Below are 13,675 nucleotides of genomic sequence, written 5' to 3' on the forward strand. Positions count from 1 at the left end.
TATATATTCTATCTAACCCTGCTTTCAGGATAACCTATGTTCCAGCTCATCAGGTGGACGACCACCGAACCCGTCTCTGTTTGCCTCCTCTGGCCTCCATCTCAACAGACAGTCCATCTTCTTCGCCCACCCTACCTACCCCTGAGCCTGAGTCAGTCTCAGCCAGATCCTCCTGTCCTCCGGCTTCATCAGCGCTCAGATTGTCTGCCTCGGTCAAACACAAAACAACAGCAGCTCCAGAGCCACCCACAGTCAGGGCCACTGTTTCATTCAAAGCCTTCAGAGGGCCAGCCATAATCCCCACCATCACCCTAGGCTCAGACACAAGGTAATGTACGACAGAGAGAGAGTTCTGCTTTTTTTGTGTGGTCATCCAATCCTTACCAAGGGTCCAGAGCTCCAGTTCTCTGCAGCAGAGTCAGAAGAGTTTCATATAATGAGAATTACCTGTACCTGTGTTTAGTTGTACCAGCTGACTAATGGCTCTATTTTTTTTTTTCACCCACATACAACTTTTCATTCATGAAACTGTAACTGAATTTGTGCAAATTAGGCTCGCAAACAGTTCAATGATATTTATTTTACTTTTTAGCTCATACAATCAAGTATTAGGGATGTCTTGTAAATAAGCTTTGAGTCACGATAAAAGGCATCTTTCAATCATGTTGAGTCTCTAACTTAACCAAACTCCCAGTATCTGTGGTAGCATGGCCAGGTTTCGCAAGAACCATCTTACAAAATTACAGCTGGAGACTTAACACCGTAATCAATTGCTTAATACGTGGTGTGTATATCACCAACCATCACAGGTGAAAGAAGGTGGCAAAGCCAACAAAATAGTTGCACAGGGTTTTCGTTGAGATCAATTTACAATTTTTATCTAACATTTGCTGACTAATGTTAGTCACTGGGTACCTGGAAAACTAGAAAACTTATTTCAGAGACTTATGGCTGCAAGGCGATGCTGTGGACCAAAACATCCGGTTCCATTCTTTAGTAGAATAAGTTGACATAAATAAAATAAAATTAAGTTAAATAAACGTGACATTGTAAGTTATTTAATTTAACAACCTATCACACTTAAGGCGGAGTACAACATCAGACATCTCACATGCACCTTCTAATTAACATTTATGAAAACAGAACGACTCCACAATTGAGTCAATACTCCTTCTGCACCAAAGTTATGGGACTACAAATACGGCATATCTAATATTTGAAAAAATCCAACATCTGTCACTTTAATTAACCGCATAGGTGAGAAAACACTGCCACAGGATGTAGCCAGCTTTATTGTTCCAGTCGGTATTTCTTCCTCTCCGTTGTTCTCCGTGTTGAATCCCTGAGTTATATTTAGCTGTTCGTGTGTGGATCTCAGAGCCGACTGTCAGCAAGAATGAATCGTTTCGCTTCCGTTTGTTCCTGTTTTCACTTTTCTTCTCCCTGCCGTCGTCCGTTACTCCCTGCAATCTTTTCTTCATTTTTATCTTTCAATCACGTCTGTCTGTTCTTCTGCTATGTGTCTGCAATCCGTCTTTCATCTCACCCTCACTCTTCTGTGTTTGTGTGTCTCTCCTCCCAGTCTGGTTCCTGTCGTCTTCTCCCAGTCGCCCTCTCAGTCCTGCTAGGATCATTTGTTCTGCTTTCCTCTGAGCATTAACTGGCTACGGGCTTGTGTGATGGCACACCCTTGGCTCTTATTACAGCCGCGCACCGTTAAACATATTCATGAAAATATCTGCCTTTCTCTTACTCTTTCTCCCACACTCACACAAACTCGGTGCACGCGCTGTCAACAGAGATACTGTATGCATTAGCACACACCCACACACACCTCAAGACACAACCTTGTTGTGACTTCACTGGGAGAAAATAAATATTTTCAGGGCTATTTGCACTTTAATCAGTGTATTTTCTCAAGGCTCAACAATATAATTCAGTTTCAACCTTTGTGACTTGTAAAGGAGTAAATGGGTAACTGCTTGAAAATGTTGTCTTGCGATCACTGTGTGCAAATTTATCTACTATGACTATCATTGGTTTTTATATATATATTAAACCGCAAATTGCTATTACAGTAATAATCATGGGGCCTGTTTTAGTCAGCAAAAATTACTCTTATGATGATGTGATGATTTTGTTATTATTATTATTATTATTATTATTATTATTATTATTATTATTATTATTATTATTATTATTATTATTATTATTATTTTTATTAACAGTGCTTCTAGTTTGGAGGATGAGACGCTTAGAGAGAGACAGAGAGATGTAAAAGTAAGGAAAATTGCTTGACTGCTTATTTCCTTGTCATATTAGTGATTTGGCAGTAATTGCTTTATTGTTGGAAAGCCTGTTTTTGTGCCTTTCAAAGGTACAGCATTTGATTAGGAAATTATTTGCATTTGTGGGATGAGCAGTACAGTTGAGCATTTGGGTTACCTATGGTGATGGACCTCACATTTTTGAAAACTTTGAGCTGAACAGTTTTGTTTTTCACTTGACAAATTTGAAGTGCTATTTATTGGTTCTCTACATCATGTTTTGTGATATTCGTCATCTAATGGTACTAGAGCTTATTCCAAATAACTGCTGAAACTTTGTTTTGCTAAACACAGCTTGACGTTGTCCTCTCTGTATAGATCAGTCAAACCAACTGAATGTTGTGAGCTCCATACTCACAGATTTTACTTATCAGGTATCTGATTGTCAGCATGTGAGGGACCAGAAGCTCATAACAGGAGTGAAAAGCAAACTGGGTGATTTGATATTTGAAGAGAGGGTTTAACCAGTTTTGCAGCTGGTCATGTTGATCCCCTCTGCATTGAGTGAGTCCAGAATGCAGTTACATTTAAGATGTGGTGCTCTTCATTGGTTGCTGACATATCTCTGACATATTCACTGCCTTAAGCTCTTGTTTGGAATAAAGTGGATTACTTAATACTGTTTTAAAATGCTGAACATGTAAGATTTAAACCACTAACCGATTTCATAACTTGACATCGAAATGGCTTGTTTGTACCTCCTAATATTTTGAGCTTTTTGTAGTATTGCCCAATGCTGCTCAGCTCACAAAATTGAGGAGACAGCTAATAATTATAGAATTGACAGAGGTAATGATTGTTGGACATCACATTGTCTGCAAATTCTCAAAATTACTGTTTGAAACCTATTGACATATAATTTGGAGCACATAGTTGACATTTAATTTGGATGACACATAACATGCTTCAGAGCATCATTTTTAAAATGCTTTTTTTCCCCCAAAGCATTTAAATGATTTGCAATCAGTTTCACTCTGTTCTTTTCTTTCTCCCGTCTGGGTGTCTTTTCTCCTACCACCAGCTGGCAGATTCCAAAATCCCTCCAAAAGCCTCCCAATAGCAAAGTGAAGGAAACGGATGCAAAAGAGAGAGCAGACGAAACAAATGAAGGTGTAAAAGTAAAAATTCCACAGGTGAAAATAAAAGTTGATGGTAAAGAAGAGGACCATGAAGAGGCCTGTTCACATGCAGCCTGGTCTTGGGATCAGCCTAAAAGGTCAGTAATTCACTGTGTTCAGCTTCACTTGTCTGATGCTCTTAAACCAATTCCCATGATGCTTTTCATGGCGTTCTGTGTTAGAGAAGGTTTACAGAATCCAAGAGGGCTCCAATTATGTTCACAGTGGTCTTAGAACAACAGGACAGCAGATTTGTTTTTTCATGCTACATCTTTTTTGAGATTTGGAGAAAGTAACTGCTTTACCATCTTCTGTTTATTGCGTTTGTGCCACTTGGATAAATCACGTAATATACGCGTCACACACGCGCACGCACACACACACACACACACACACACACACACACACAAAAATCATCGTTCATGTGGCTTCCTGTGAGAAACAATATGTTTTTGTTTTGACTTAATCTTTGGAGTATAATCCCCAGTGGTAAGCAGAGAATACAGGGAAACGGAATGTTTGCAAAAATAAAAAAAAAAGATAAAATAAAGATAAGGGTACAAATCGGGATTAATTCTGTTTGCTTTCTTTTTTTTTTTTTTTTTTTGCAGCGGTGTATTGAGCACAACTCTAGTTTTTAGAGGGATAATGAGCTGTTCAGTATCTGCCTCCTTCCTCTGTAACAGTGTGCAGCTGACTCGAGCACCGAGCCAATCGCTGGGTATCAGCATTATGGGAGGCAGAGGCATGGGCCGCAGACTGAGCAGTGGAGAGATGATGAGGGGTGTCTTCATCAAGCACATCAGCCCCGACAGCCCTGCAGCACTTAATGGCACCCTTAGGGTTGGGGACAGGATACTGGAGGTTTGTGTGCATGTGTGTGTGTGTGTGTGTGTGTCCTTGAAGGTTGCACATTTGGAAGTCAAAAAGTGGTTGTAATAAAGTAACTACATACCACAATATTTTAAAAAATGAAACAATTGGAAGTGAGACTAAATGGATGGAGGAAGGCACCCAAGGTAAAATTGGGGGGAAAAAATCTGACGGAAGTGCGGAAMTTAAAATCATTCTAGATTTATAACTTGTATATCAACCATCACTGTGGGAATAAAATATGACCTCTTTAAATGAGTCAAGATGTGGTTTGTAAAGGTATTAGTTTCATAAATGTCCTTGTTGACGAATATGATCTAAGAACGGCATTGTGTGTCTGAGGTGACAGAATGGCTACTGTAATTTGGATAACATTTTTTTTTCTTTCTATACAACTGTGATAAGCAGAATGGCTGCAGAATGCACAACATGTTCAGCCTTGAGGCAAAGAGGCGATAACAGCAGAAGACCATGTCAGGTTCCACTCGCATCCGCTGAATAAAACAGATACAAACGTCTGAGGCAGCTGTGAGCACGGACTCAACAACACCTTGCCTATAGGAAGGCAAAAACATTTATTTTTCTTGTTGAGTATCTTAAAGTAAAACAAAAGCATTTTGCATTTAGGAACAGAGTACACACCACTCATCCCTGAATATGGATGTGAGTTCTCATGGTTACCCAAAGCTCTATGATTGGTTGTTCAACTCCTATCTGAAGAAACCACTTTGGAAGTGAAATCCTATTCTGAGCTCGAGTCAGTCGATTTAACTCACAACTTGTCAGAGCATTTTCTTACCGGTCCCAGGAGAAGAGTTTATCCATTTCCACAAGCATGGTTGTGTCAAATGTTGTTTTTCTCAACATCGAGCACTTGTCTTTTTCTGATGTGGAAAAGACTAGGTATTTACCTGTTTGTAAATTAAAATCTGCTCTGCACCTTTACTGGGAATACCTACCTCACAAGGAGGAGGGGGGCAATAGAAGTAGAGGTGATCCCTCGGAAGAAGTTGGAACTATTAAGTCAGTCTGGTTCATGTCTGCTGTTTCTTACCAGCATCCTGTGACAGAACGCCCCACTGCACAGCGAGTGAAGTGTGGGTTTATTCTATCATTTCCACCAGTCATTCACATCCCTGTTTTATAACGTCGCACATAAAACATAAGTGCATTCCACTGTGCACAGTCCATTTCTACAGGCATGTGCAAAACTTAACATAAACAGGTAATAACTCCAGAATGTTGGGTACACACACACTTGCACACACACACACACAAGTAACACTTATTAGGTCAAACTTTGCAGTTGGACTATTTAAGATGTCTGGAGTTGACAAGATCTACAGAAGGAGTGGAACATGTGGTCAACTGATGAAGAGCAAATTCTTTGTGTAGCTGAACTATGGAAGTCAAATTGATGATTTTGAACTCTTTGGGGTGATTATATTATACCTGTGTGTTCACAGGTCCAGTTAGCAGGTGAACTTCCTGAGCAAATCAGGAATTTCTTAGCAACACGCATAGTATTTCAATTTTTTGTTTGTTTGTTTGTTCGTTTTTTCTAATCAAATGATAATGATAATCTAGCTTGCATGTTTTTTCTTGACCAAGGTGAGTGGCGTGGACCTGAGAGATGCCAGCCATGAGCAGGCAGTAGAAGCCATCCGCAGGGCAGGGGACACTGTGCAGCTTCTTGTTCAGTCCGGTCCGGACAGAACTCAGGTACAGCTGCTCCGAAACATTCAGAAAACATACATACATGTCAATACGTAGGTATTTCATTTAACCTTGACACAAGAACTACACACATTCTTCAGTGTATGTTACACTGGTACGCTCCAACAAACGTGCATCAATATTTGAAACCTGAAATCATGACGGCTGCTTGACAGATAAGATATTAAATAAAGGTATCTTTTACTGATAAAGTAATCAAAATTGTATTCATGTCTCATAGTCATATAGGTTTCCATCTGCCCACTCTGCATCTTGTATTTCTCTAACAGTCTCCCAACCCCATCAATCATGAAAGACTATCTCCTACACCGCTGTCCGACTCACACAACAACAAGGTAAGGCAGATTTGCTCCCTAGGTGAACTGTCACACTGTGATTTTTGGCTTTGAATGTATACTTAGGTGGAAAGTTTGATTCTTTCTTCAGGGATGTCGATGAGGTTTATTTGCTTCCGAGTTCGAATCCGATTTCTTTGATTTTGAGTATCGGTCGACACCGAGACCCAGTCCGATACTTCAAAAATGCAATGAAAAAAAATGAGGAAGAGCGAAAAAGCAGAACCAGGACCCCCCTTCATTTTTAATTCATCCACCTTATGATAATTATAATAATGTAATAACAATATCATTAAGTTCTGGGATGTTTCCATAGACTTTCCGAGCCAAGAAATATGACAATAACTGTAGGTATTAGGCAACCATATACCTTTACAATCATGGTTTGACATAAAGCGCCATCAAAGGCTGATTAAATGATGCTTCTAAACATAAACCAAACACTGCCCTGCAGAGGTAAAGAGCAGGTACTGCAGTAAATATTGAAACTCCGAACAAAACTCACCTGCTCAAACTGAATGTCAGCCCCCACACTGTAGCAGAGGTTTGGCTGTGTTTTCTCAGCAGTTTATTGAGTGACACGCACTGCATTTTATATAAAGAGTGATGAGTCATTAACACCTACGCAGAATTTTCCAAAATGTGTTTTTTTTTTTTTGTGCGATTTGTGCAGCAATGCGTAGAGCTATATCTGTGTTTCCTTCCATGCTCTTAGGAGGCAGAGACTCTCAGCAGTCTGTTCCTCAGTCTTTCCCCTGCGAACCCCTTCACCCCCACCCCCTTTAAGGTTGGTGCATCGTTTAGTGTGAGTGTGCATGCATGGCTTTTACTGCAACATCTCAAAAGAAGCCTTGCGTTTGCATCAAACTAACTTGTAAGAAAGTAATTAATGTGCACATGTGTAAATAGAACCCCTATGGTTCAAAGTCCCTTGCAGCTACCTTGTTTGCTAAAAAGTCTTTTTTTTTCTTTTTTTTTTTTTTGCTTTGATGCAGATGCATAACTCTAAATAGACAGCACGCTCTTTTGAAGTTATCTTCCCATGTACTTGTGCATCTGCTACAAATAATGCATGATTCTTCTGGCCATCTTTCATGTTATTTATAGCTGGCATTAAAAACTTTGTTCATTAATTCATCTTGTTCACCAGCGTTTCCCTCTGCTTCATCAAGCGCACGGAACAAGCCTCAGGGGTCATTCAGCTCATGCCTGAAGGGCCCCTGAGGCATCTCAAACTCTGCCTTTTCAATAATGCAAAAACTTCTCCCCAAGGCCCCATCGCCGACATCCGATAGAATGGATCGGAGAAGCCCCGTAAATGTCACAACAGCAGCCGATGCGGCAGCAGAGGATGGAGACGACACCGGCAGGAGTAAGTGTGCATCATAAAGACGTCATGCAGACATAAATAGGCCCGCTGCCCAAAGCCTGGGGGAGTACCGCCACCCTTTCAAAGCTCCAGAGAGAATGAACACATGCTGATACCGAACCTCGAAAACTACTCCCACTCCTCAAACTTTTTATTGCGTGGCCACACTTGGGATTTGATACAGCAATACAAAGTATGGCATAGTGAAGTGACAAGAAAATTATAAATAGCTCAAATTTCTTTTTTTTTTTTTTTTTTTACTCTTTTTTATTTTTACTAGTTTAAATCTGACAGATGTAGTGTACATTTGTATTCATCCCTAAATAAAATAGCTTCTCCAAACCCCTAAATAGTAAATATAATATACTAGTGAGTGATTTATTTTCTTTTTTTTCCTTTATGTTTGACAATAGTGACATTTTTGACTAATATTGATGTATTAGTCAAAAATGGGCAGAGAGAGAGAGAAAGGGAAGTGACATGAAGCTACAATCCAGCATCAGGAATCGAACCCCAGAGACGGCACCAAGGACTAACAGCTTCTGTATATGGGATGCCCTCTCAACCTCTTCTCCTCAACTAGTGTGTAATTTAATTTGAGCAAAAATCTCTGAAAACCTTGGAGGTTTGTTAGAGAACAAGAGGGATCAAAGATCGTCATGAAGACCAAAGGACTGACGAGGACCAAAACTGACATAATTAAAAACAAAAGCAGAAATCTATATTTTTTTGTTTTTCCTTCACAGAAGAGAAGTCAGAGGTTAAGTTTTAAAGTTAATTGAAGTAAAAACTTCAGTTTATTTGCAAAACAGAATCTCACAAAGCAATAACCTGTCATTATCGTATTATCATTCAAAAACAAACAAAAAAATTATCGTCATTAGAATTGTGGTTTAATGTGAAAATGATGAAATTTAATTCGTAATGTGAGCAAGCTCCAAAAAGTGACATTTTTGGGATTATTACTTTGTTGGTTTGACTATATAGTGTTTCCTGTCAATTTTCTAAAGGCATAAATTAATATTAACACATTTGTTAATATGATTGGATGGAAACATTTTTGCCCTTTTTTAAATCCCTGTTACGTAAACTTGTGAACTGAAGTAGCCTCTCTGATATTGAGATAAGTTATATTCTTAGGCCAGTGTTTATGGTGCTCTGACAGATTTCAGTAATCGATGTACTGTATTTCCAGATAACGTTTTTATCACTTTCTTCTCATTATAACACAACACATGTACCCAAACTGCCTTGTTATGATTTTGAGTCCACGTGTCATCTAACCCAACTGTAAACCCACTAAGACATAAATAACTCTGGAGGAGATTGTACTTGTGATGCTCACAGACAATGAGTTTACACAGTTTAGACATGGACATATTTTTCTGACATTTACACGGGAGACCAGCTGGCTGGCGTAGTGATCTGGCTGATTACTCTTTTGTTCCTTTGGTGGAAATGAATGTTATGACCTGGAATTATCTTAGTGGCCACCTTGATCCTTTCCTTAAATAAAGGTTATAATTCTGGCTACAGGCAGCATTCAGAAGGTGCATAATTCATGGAGCTGTCTTTAGTTACGAAATATGACAGTTTTGTTTCCTCTATCCTCTTTTTGCACCTGCTTCAAAAACAATAATAACAGGAAGGCATTCTCACATACAAACCTCAGTGCCAGTCATATTTTTTGGCACCCCTTGGAAAGAAGTCATAAAATAACACCGACATATTTAGAAAAATCCTACCTTTAATTTCAAGCACATGTATTCAGTGAAGGAGTAATTATTTTTTTCTATTTTTATAAAATTGCTGATGCCACTCATTATGGAACCCTGGCAGGCAATACTTATCACAACTCTCTTTTTGTCAGTAACGCAAGACCTCGTTTTTTCCCCATAACATTTCAAACAGCTGGATTATGCAGACGCCAGCGGGTAACTTTAAGGTAACTTAAAATATTAATTCGAACATGTGTTTAAGCGAGAGCATGTAGGTGCATTATTAAAATGTTCGCTAACAGCCACAAATTTCAACTCATGCACATATAGACATGTATCCACTGGTACATCGCCACAGAAGTTCATATTCACACACACACACACACACACACTCATGCACACACAGCACAATTATATTATATATGTGCAGCGAACAGAAACCCTCACATTGTCCTCCCAGTCCACAACAATAAATATCCCTGCAAACTGCAGCAACACACACACACGCGCACACACGCACACACACACACACACACACACGCACACACACACACACACACATGCACGCACACACTGTCCTCAAGGCTGGATTGCTTCTCCACATGTCTCCAAGTGTCAGTCATTAGATGTAGTCGGCCACACTTTTTGGCTGAGCCATTATATTCTCCTCCTAACAACCCTCCTGTTTGTTAACACTCCCTCCCTGCTAGAGAAGATGCTCCAGCGCTATGGCAGCCTGTCAGGAAAGCTCCACATGATTGAGCTGGAGAAGGACCCTGCAGCTCACGGTTTGGGAATTAGACTCGCAGGCAACGAGGAGGGCTCCAGGGCACGAATGAGTGTCTGTGTGGAAGGATTAGACCCGAATGGGCCTGCTGGCTTGGATGGGAGAATACATGTTGGGGACGAGCTGCTGGAGGTAAGTAAGGTCAATAGAAATGGGGAACAAATTTGGCTGAGATGAACAAATGGCCGAAATCTTAGAAAAGGGTACTGTTATCACAAAAAAAGAACTGTAACAGGAGTGAAAGACACATGATTTGAGTTTGAGACATGAATTTGATATTAACTTTCTCCTGTAAGCGATGGATGAATACAAAAATCATCCATCTCAAACTTTTATCTGGAAAAAATTTGGAAAACCTTTTCTGTCCAATTAAAGTTAAACACTATTTTCAGCTGGTCTGTCATATAAAAACCCAATAAGCTATAAGCTTACGTTTTTGGTTGCAGAGTGACAGTAAATGTTCAGTGGATATGGAAATTTTTTCTAGACACTTTAATTAGTTTTATGCTTTCAATAATTATTGTTGCACATAAAATCAAAGGGCATTTTGAAAAGGCATATGCCAAGTCAAAGAAAACACAAAAACCAACGGTTGTTTCTTTTCTTTTTTTTTCCCCCCCAGATAAATGGCCAGATCTTGTACGGTCGGAGTCATCAAAACGCCACCACCATTATCAACAACGCCCCCTCTAAAGTCAAGATCATTCTCATCCGGTAAATAACCTGTTATGTGCATTTACACACCTGCTATTTCTGACGACAACAAAAAAAAAATCACGTTTTGATGAGTTAGATAACTTTCATTTTAATAGAAATAAAGCAGGACAAATGCTGACGAGAATCAGGAGGGAGGACGAGGATACAGTGGACTCTAAGACGGACCCTGCAGAGAGTGAATCGCATGGCATCGAGCATATCGTCCTACCCCAGGTACAATTCCTTTCCCCTTCGTGGATGCATCTGGCTTTAATTTTTCTCGCCTTTAAACACTACATTTAAATATAAGGATTTTTTTTCCAGGATCATGTAGGTCTGGGCCTTTGCTTCGGTGAGGACTATTCCAAAGCAGGAGTGGTTGTCAGGTCCCTGATCCAGCACGGCACTGCCAGTGAGGTGCGACTTGAATAAAAGTACTGCTACCAAATAAATACAAATGTTACCAGCTCAGACATTAAATATCCCAATTTTGCTCAACACTATTTTTTCCCCCAGCCAGTTTATAACATTGTGAAGAGGAAATGCACTTATTTTTGACCTATTGTCATAATTATCTAGGGCATTAAATAATGCTTTTATAGAGGCTAAATGATTCATAAATGTTATATTTGTACGTTTCCATATTGTAATACAAGAACAAGTTATGTTTAATGGTTATCTAAGTCAGCTACATCTCTCAAATAAGGCAGTAGTTTCACAGGAAAGTAGCCTGATACCTGAAGGCTCTACTTCCTATTCTACACAGTCACTCCAGGATTCAGAAATAACCCTGCTGTCTGAGAGTGAAACACTCTGCTGGATGTTGGTCAGAAAAGAGCTTTACCTATAAGGCAGAGGATTTTAAATACCATTCTGGACTTTCAGGGAGTCACGGAGTAGAAAACTACTCTTATGCATCAGAAAACTGCGTCCGTTCACAACTGAAATATACTTATAAAAACAGACCTGTCTCTTAATATACAGAAATGCAAATTGCCTCAGTTATTTTCATTTCTTTCCTTCTTTCTTTCTTTCTTTCTTTCTTTCTTTCTTTCTTTCTTTCTTTCTTTCTTTCTTTCTTTCTTTCTTTCTTTCTTTCTTTCTTTCTTTCTTTCNTTCTTTCTTTCTTTCTTTCTTTCTTTCTTTCTTTCTTTCTTTCTTTCTTTCTTTCTTTCTTTCTTTCTTTCTTTCTTTCTTTCTTTCTTTCTTTCACAATTACATCCCTAATTATACAGGAGTAAAACAATGTCATTTCCTGTTTTTCCTAAAAGTGTGTAATTTTCTGGGATTGTTTTAAGTAACTACTTCTGTGGACATAGGTGAATAATATCCAGCACCTTGTCATGCAGATTGCTTCACACGTATTTGTGAATGAATGTGTCCATCTCTCTATAAAGAAAAAGTGGAAGTGAATGGAAATGACAGCAACTCTCCCACAAAGTGGTAAAGTCATGTAAAATCGCACAGCAGATTCTCCAAATGTGTGTTGCCTTCAGAGTAACTCAAGAACAGTCTAAAAGGAGGCCTGTAGAATGGGTTTCTCCTGCTTCCAAGCCTTCCATTACAAAGTACAATGTGTCCGATTCACTGGTGGAAAGCTCTGGAGTCTGGAGCTTTGGGCATGTGATCTCTAGAGTGACTAGTCGTGCCTCTCTTTCTGGTAATCCGGTGGACAAGGCTGGATTTGACAGATTAGCGAACACACACATCACGAAGCAAGAAGGGAGCCCTCCCTTGTTTGACAAATACCACGTAGGAGACGCATTGAACATGTAGAAGAAATTCTGCAAGTCACAAGTGTGCCTGATTGTGCCATGAAATGAGGGAGTAAATTTAGACAAAAACAGAAATTTGACCCAAGATGTTGCTTCTAACACCCTCCAGCATGCAATTTGCCTGCAAGAATAAAAAATGCAATTCACTGATGTGTCTGTATTCTGCCAATGTGACCCTTTAACCTAATTGCTCCTGTGTTCAGCCAGGTTTGCTGTACTAACTATCAATAAACCCTACATTCACCACCAGTTGCTTGGAACCCAATCAGTCAATCCCTGGTGAAAATGTTGTGGTCTTTTTGTCAGTTTCTGCAGTCTCAGCTATACGCTGATTTAATTACCCTAATAAAGGTTTATGGTACAGTTTGGTTGAAAAATAGTCACTGCATTACTATTTCAATAAATTGTGGGGATGTTTATTGAAATAAAATGTGGCACGCAAACCTACATGTGTTTGAATGCCACTGCTGTCTGAGCAGCCTTACAAAGACTTACACATCAGACTGCGACACATTTTTGTCCCAGTGGAAATTGGGACAAAAACTTTTGCAATTATTCATATAAATTATTTTTGGCTTGCTTTTCCTACTTTAAAAATGTGTAAATAGTCGCAGGTTCTTTTTTACATTCCTAGAGATGCTCCAACAGACTTGCAGCTGCAACTGCAGCAATAGGGACACAAAATACAAAGTATTGAATAAGGGAAGCCAAGTGCAAATCAATGTCAGGTTTTACGAATGTTCATTTTAAAAACATCTTTTGTGCCCATGTGTTACTTTTCTCTCTGGTTCACAAATGTGTACTTTGTGTTGTTCTATCACTTAAAATATCAATAAAGCACATTTCAATGTGTGTGGTTGCAAATAACCACAAGTTTCCACTTGTGTATAAATAGTGTATAAATACTTTTGGTATATATATATATTTTTTTTAGATGCAG

General features: G+C 39.2%; 1 protein-coding gene across 9 annotated transcripts in view; it reads left to right on the plus strand.

Annotated features, from left to right (window-relative positions):
• LOC103469128 (multiple PDZ domain protein) overlaps window positions 1-13,675 on the plus strand; it is a 60,005-nt gene that overhangs the window by 34,221 nt on the left and 12,109 nt on the right. For 7 of the 9 annotated variants that reach the window (XM_008416677.2, XM_008416686.2, XM_008416663.2 and 4 more), the window contains exons 21-31: window positions 29-328; window positions 3,349-3,543; window positions 4,132-4,309; window positions 5,930-6,040; window positions 6,325-6,390; window positions 7,106-7,177; window positions 7,663-7,762; window positions 10,188-10,396; window positions 10,887-10,978; window positions 11,077-11,194; window positions 11,285-11,377. In XM_008416677.2, coding sequence (XP_008414899.1) covers window positions 29-328; window positions 3,349-3,543; window positions 4,132-4,309; window positions 5,930-6,040; window positions 6,325-6,390; window positions 7,106-7,177; window positions 7,663-7,762; window positions 10,188-10,396; window positions 10,887-10,978; window positions 11,077-11,194; window positions 11,285-11,377 — 1,534 coding nt within the window. The remainder of the gene's footprint in view (window positions 1-28; window positions 329-3,348; window positions 3,544-4,131; window positions 4,310-5,929; window positions 6,041-6,324; window positions 6,391-7,105; window positions 7,178-7,662; window positions 7,763-10,187; window positions 10,397-10,886; window positions 10,979-11,076; window positions 11,195-11,284; window positions 11,378-13,675) is intronic. The other 2 variants (XM_008416696.2, XM_008416695.2) reach the window with 2 other exon arrangements.

Source organism: Poecilia reticulata, linkage group LG1 (genome assembly GCF_000633615.1).
Source record: "Poecilia reticulata strain Guanapo linkage group LG1, Guppy_female_1.0+MT, whole genome shotgun sequence".
Classification (NCBI taxonomy): Eukaryota; Metazoa; Chordata; class Actinopteri; order Cyprinodontiformes; family Poeciliidae; genus Poecilia; species Poecilia reticulata.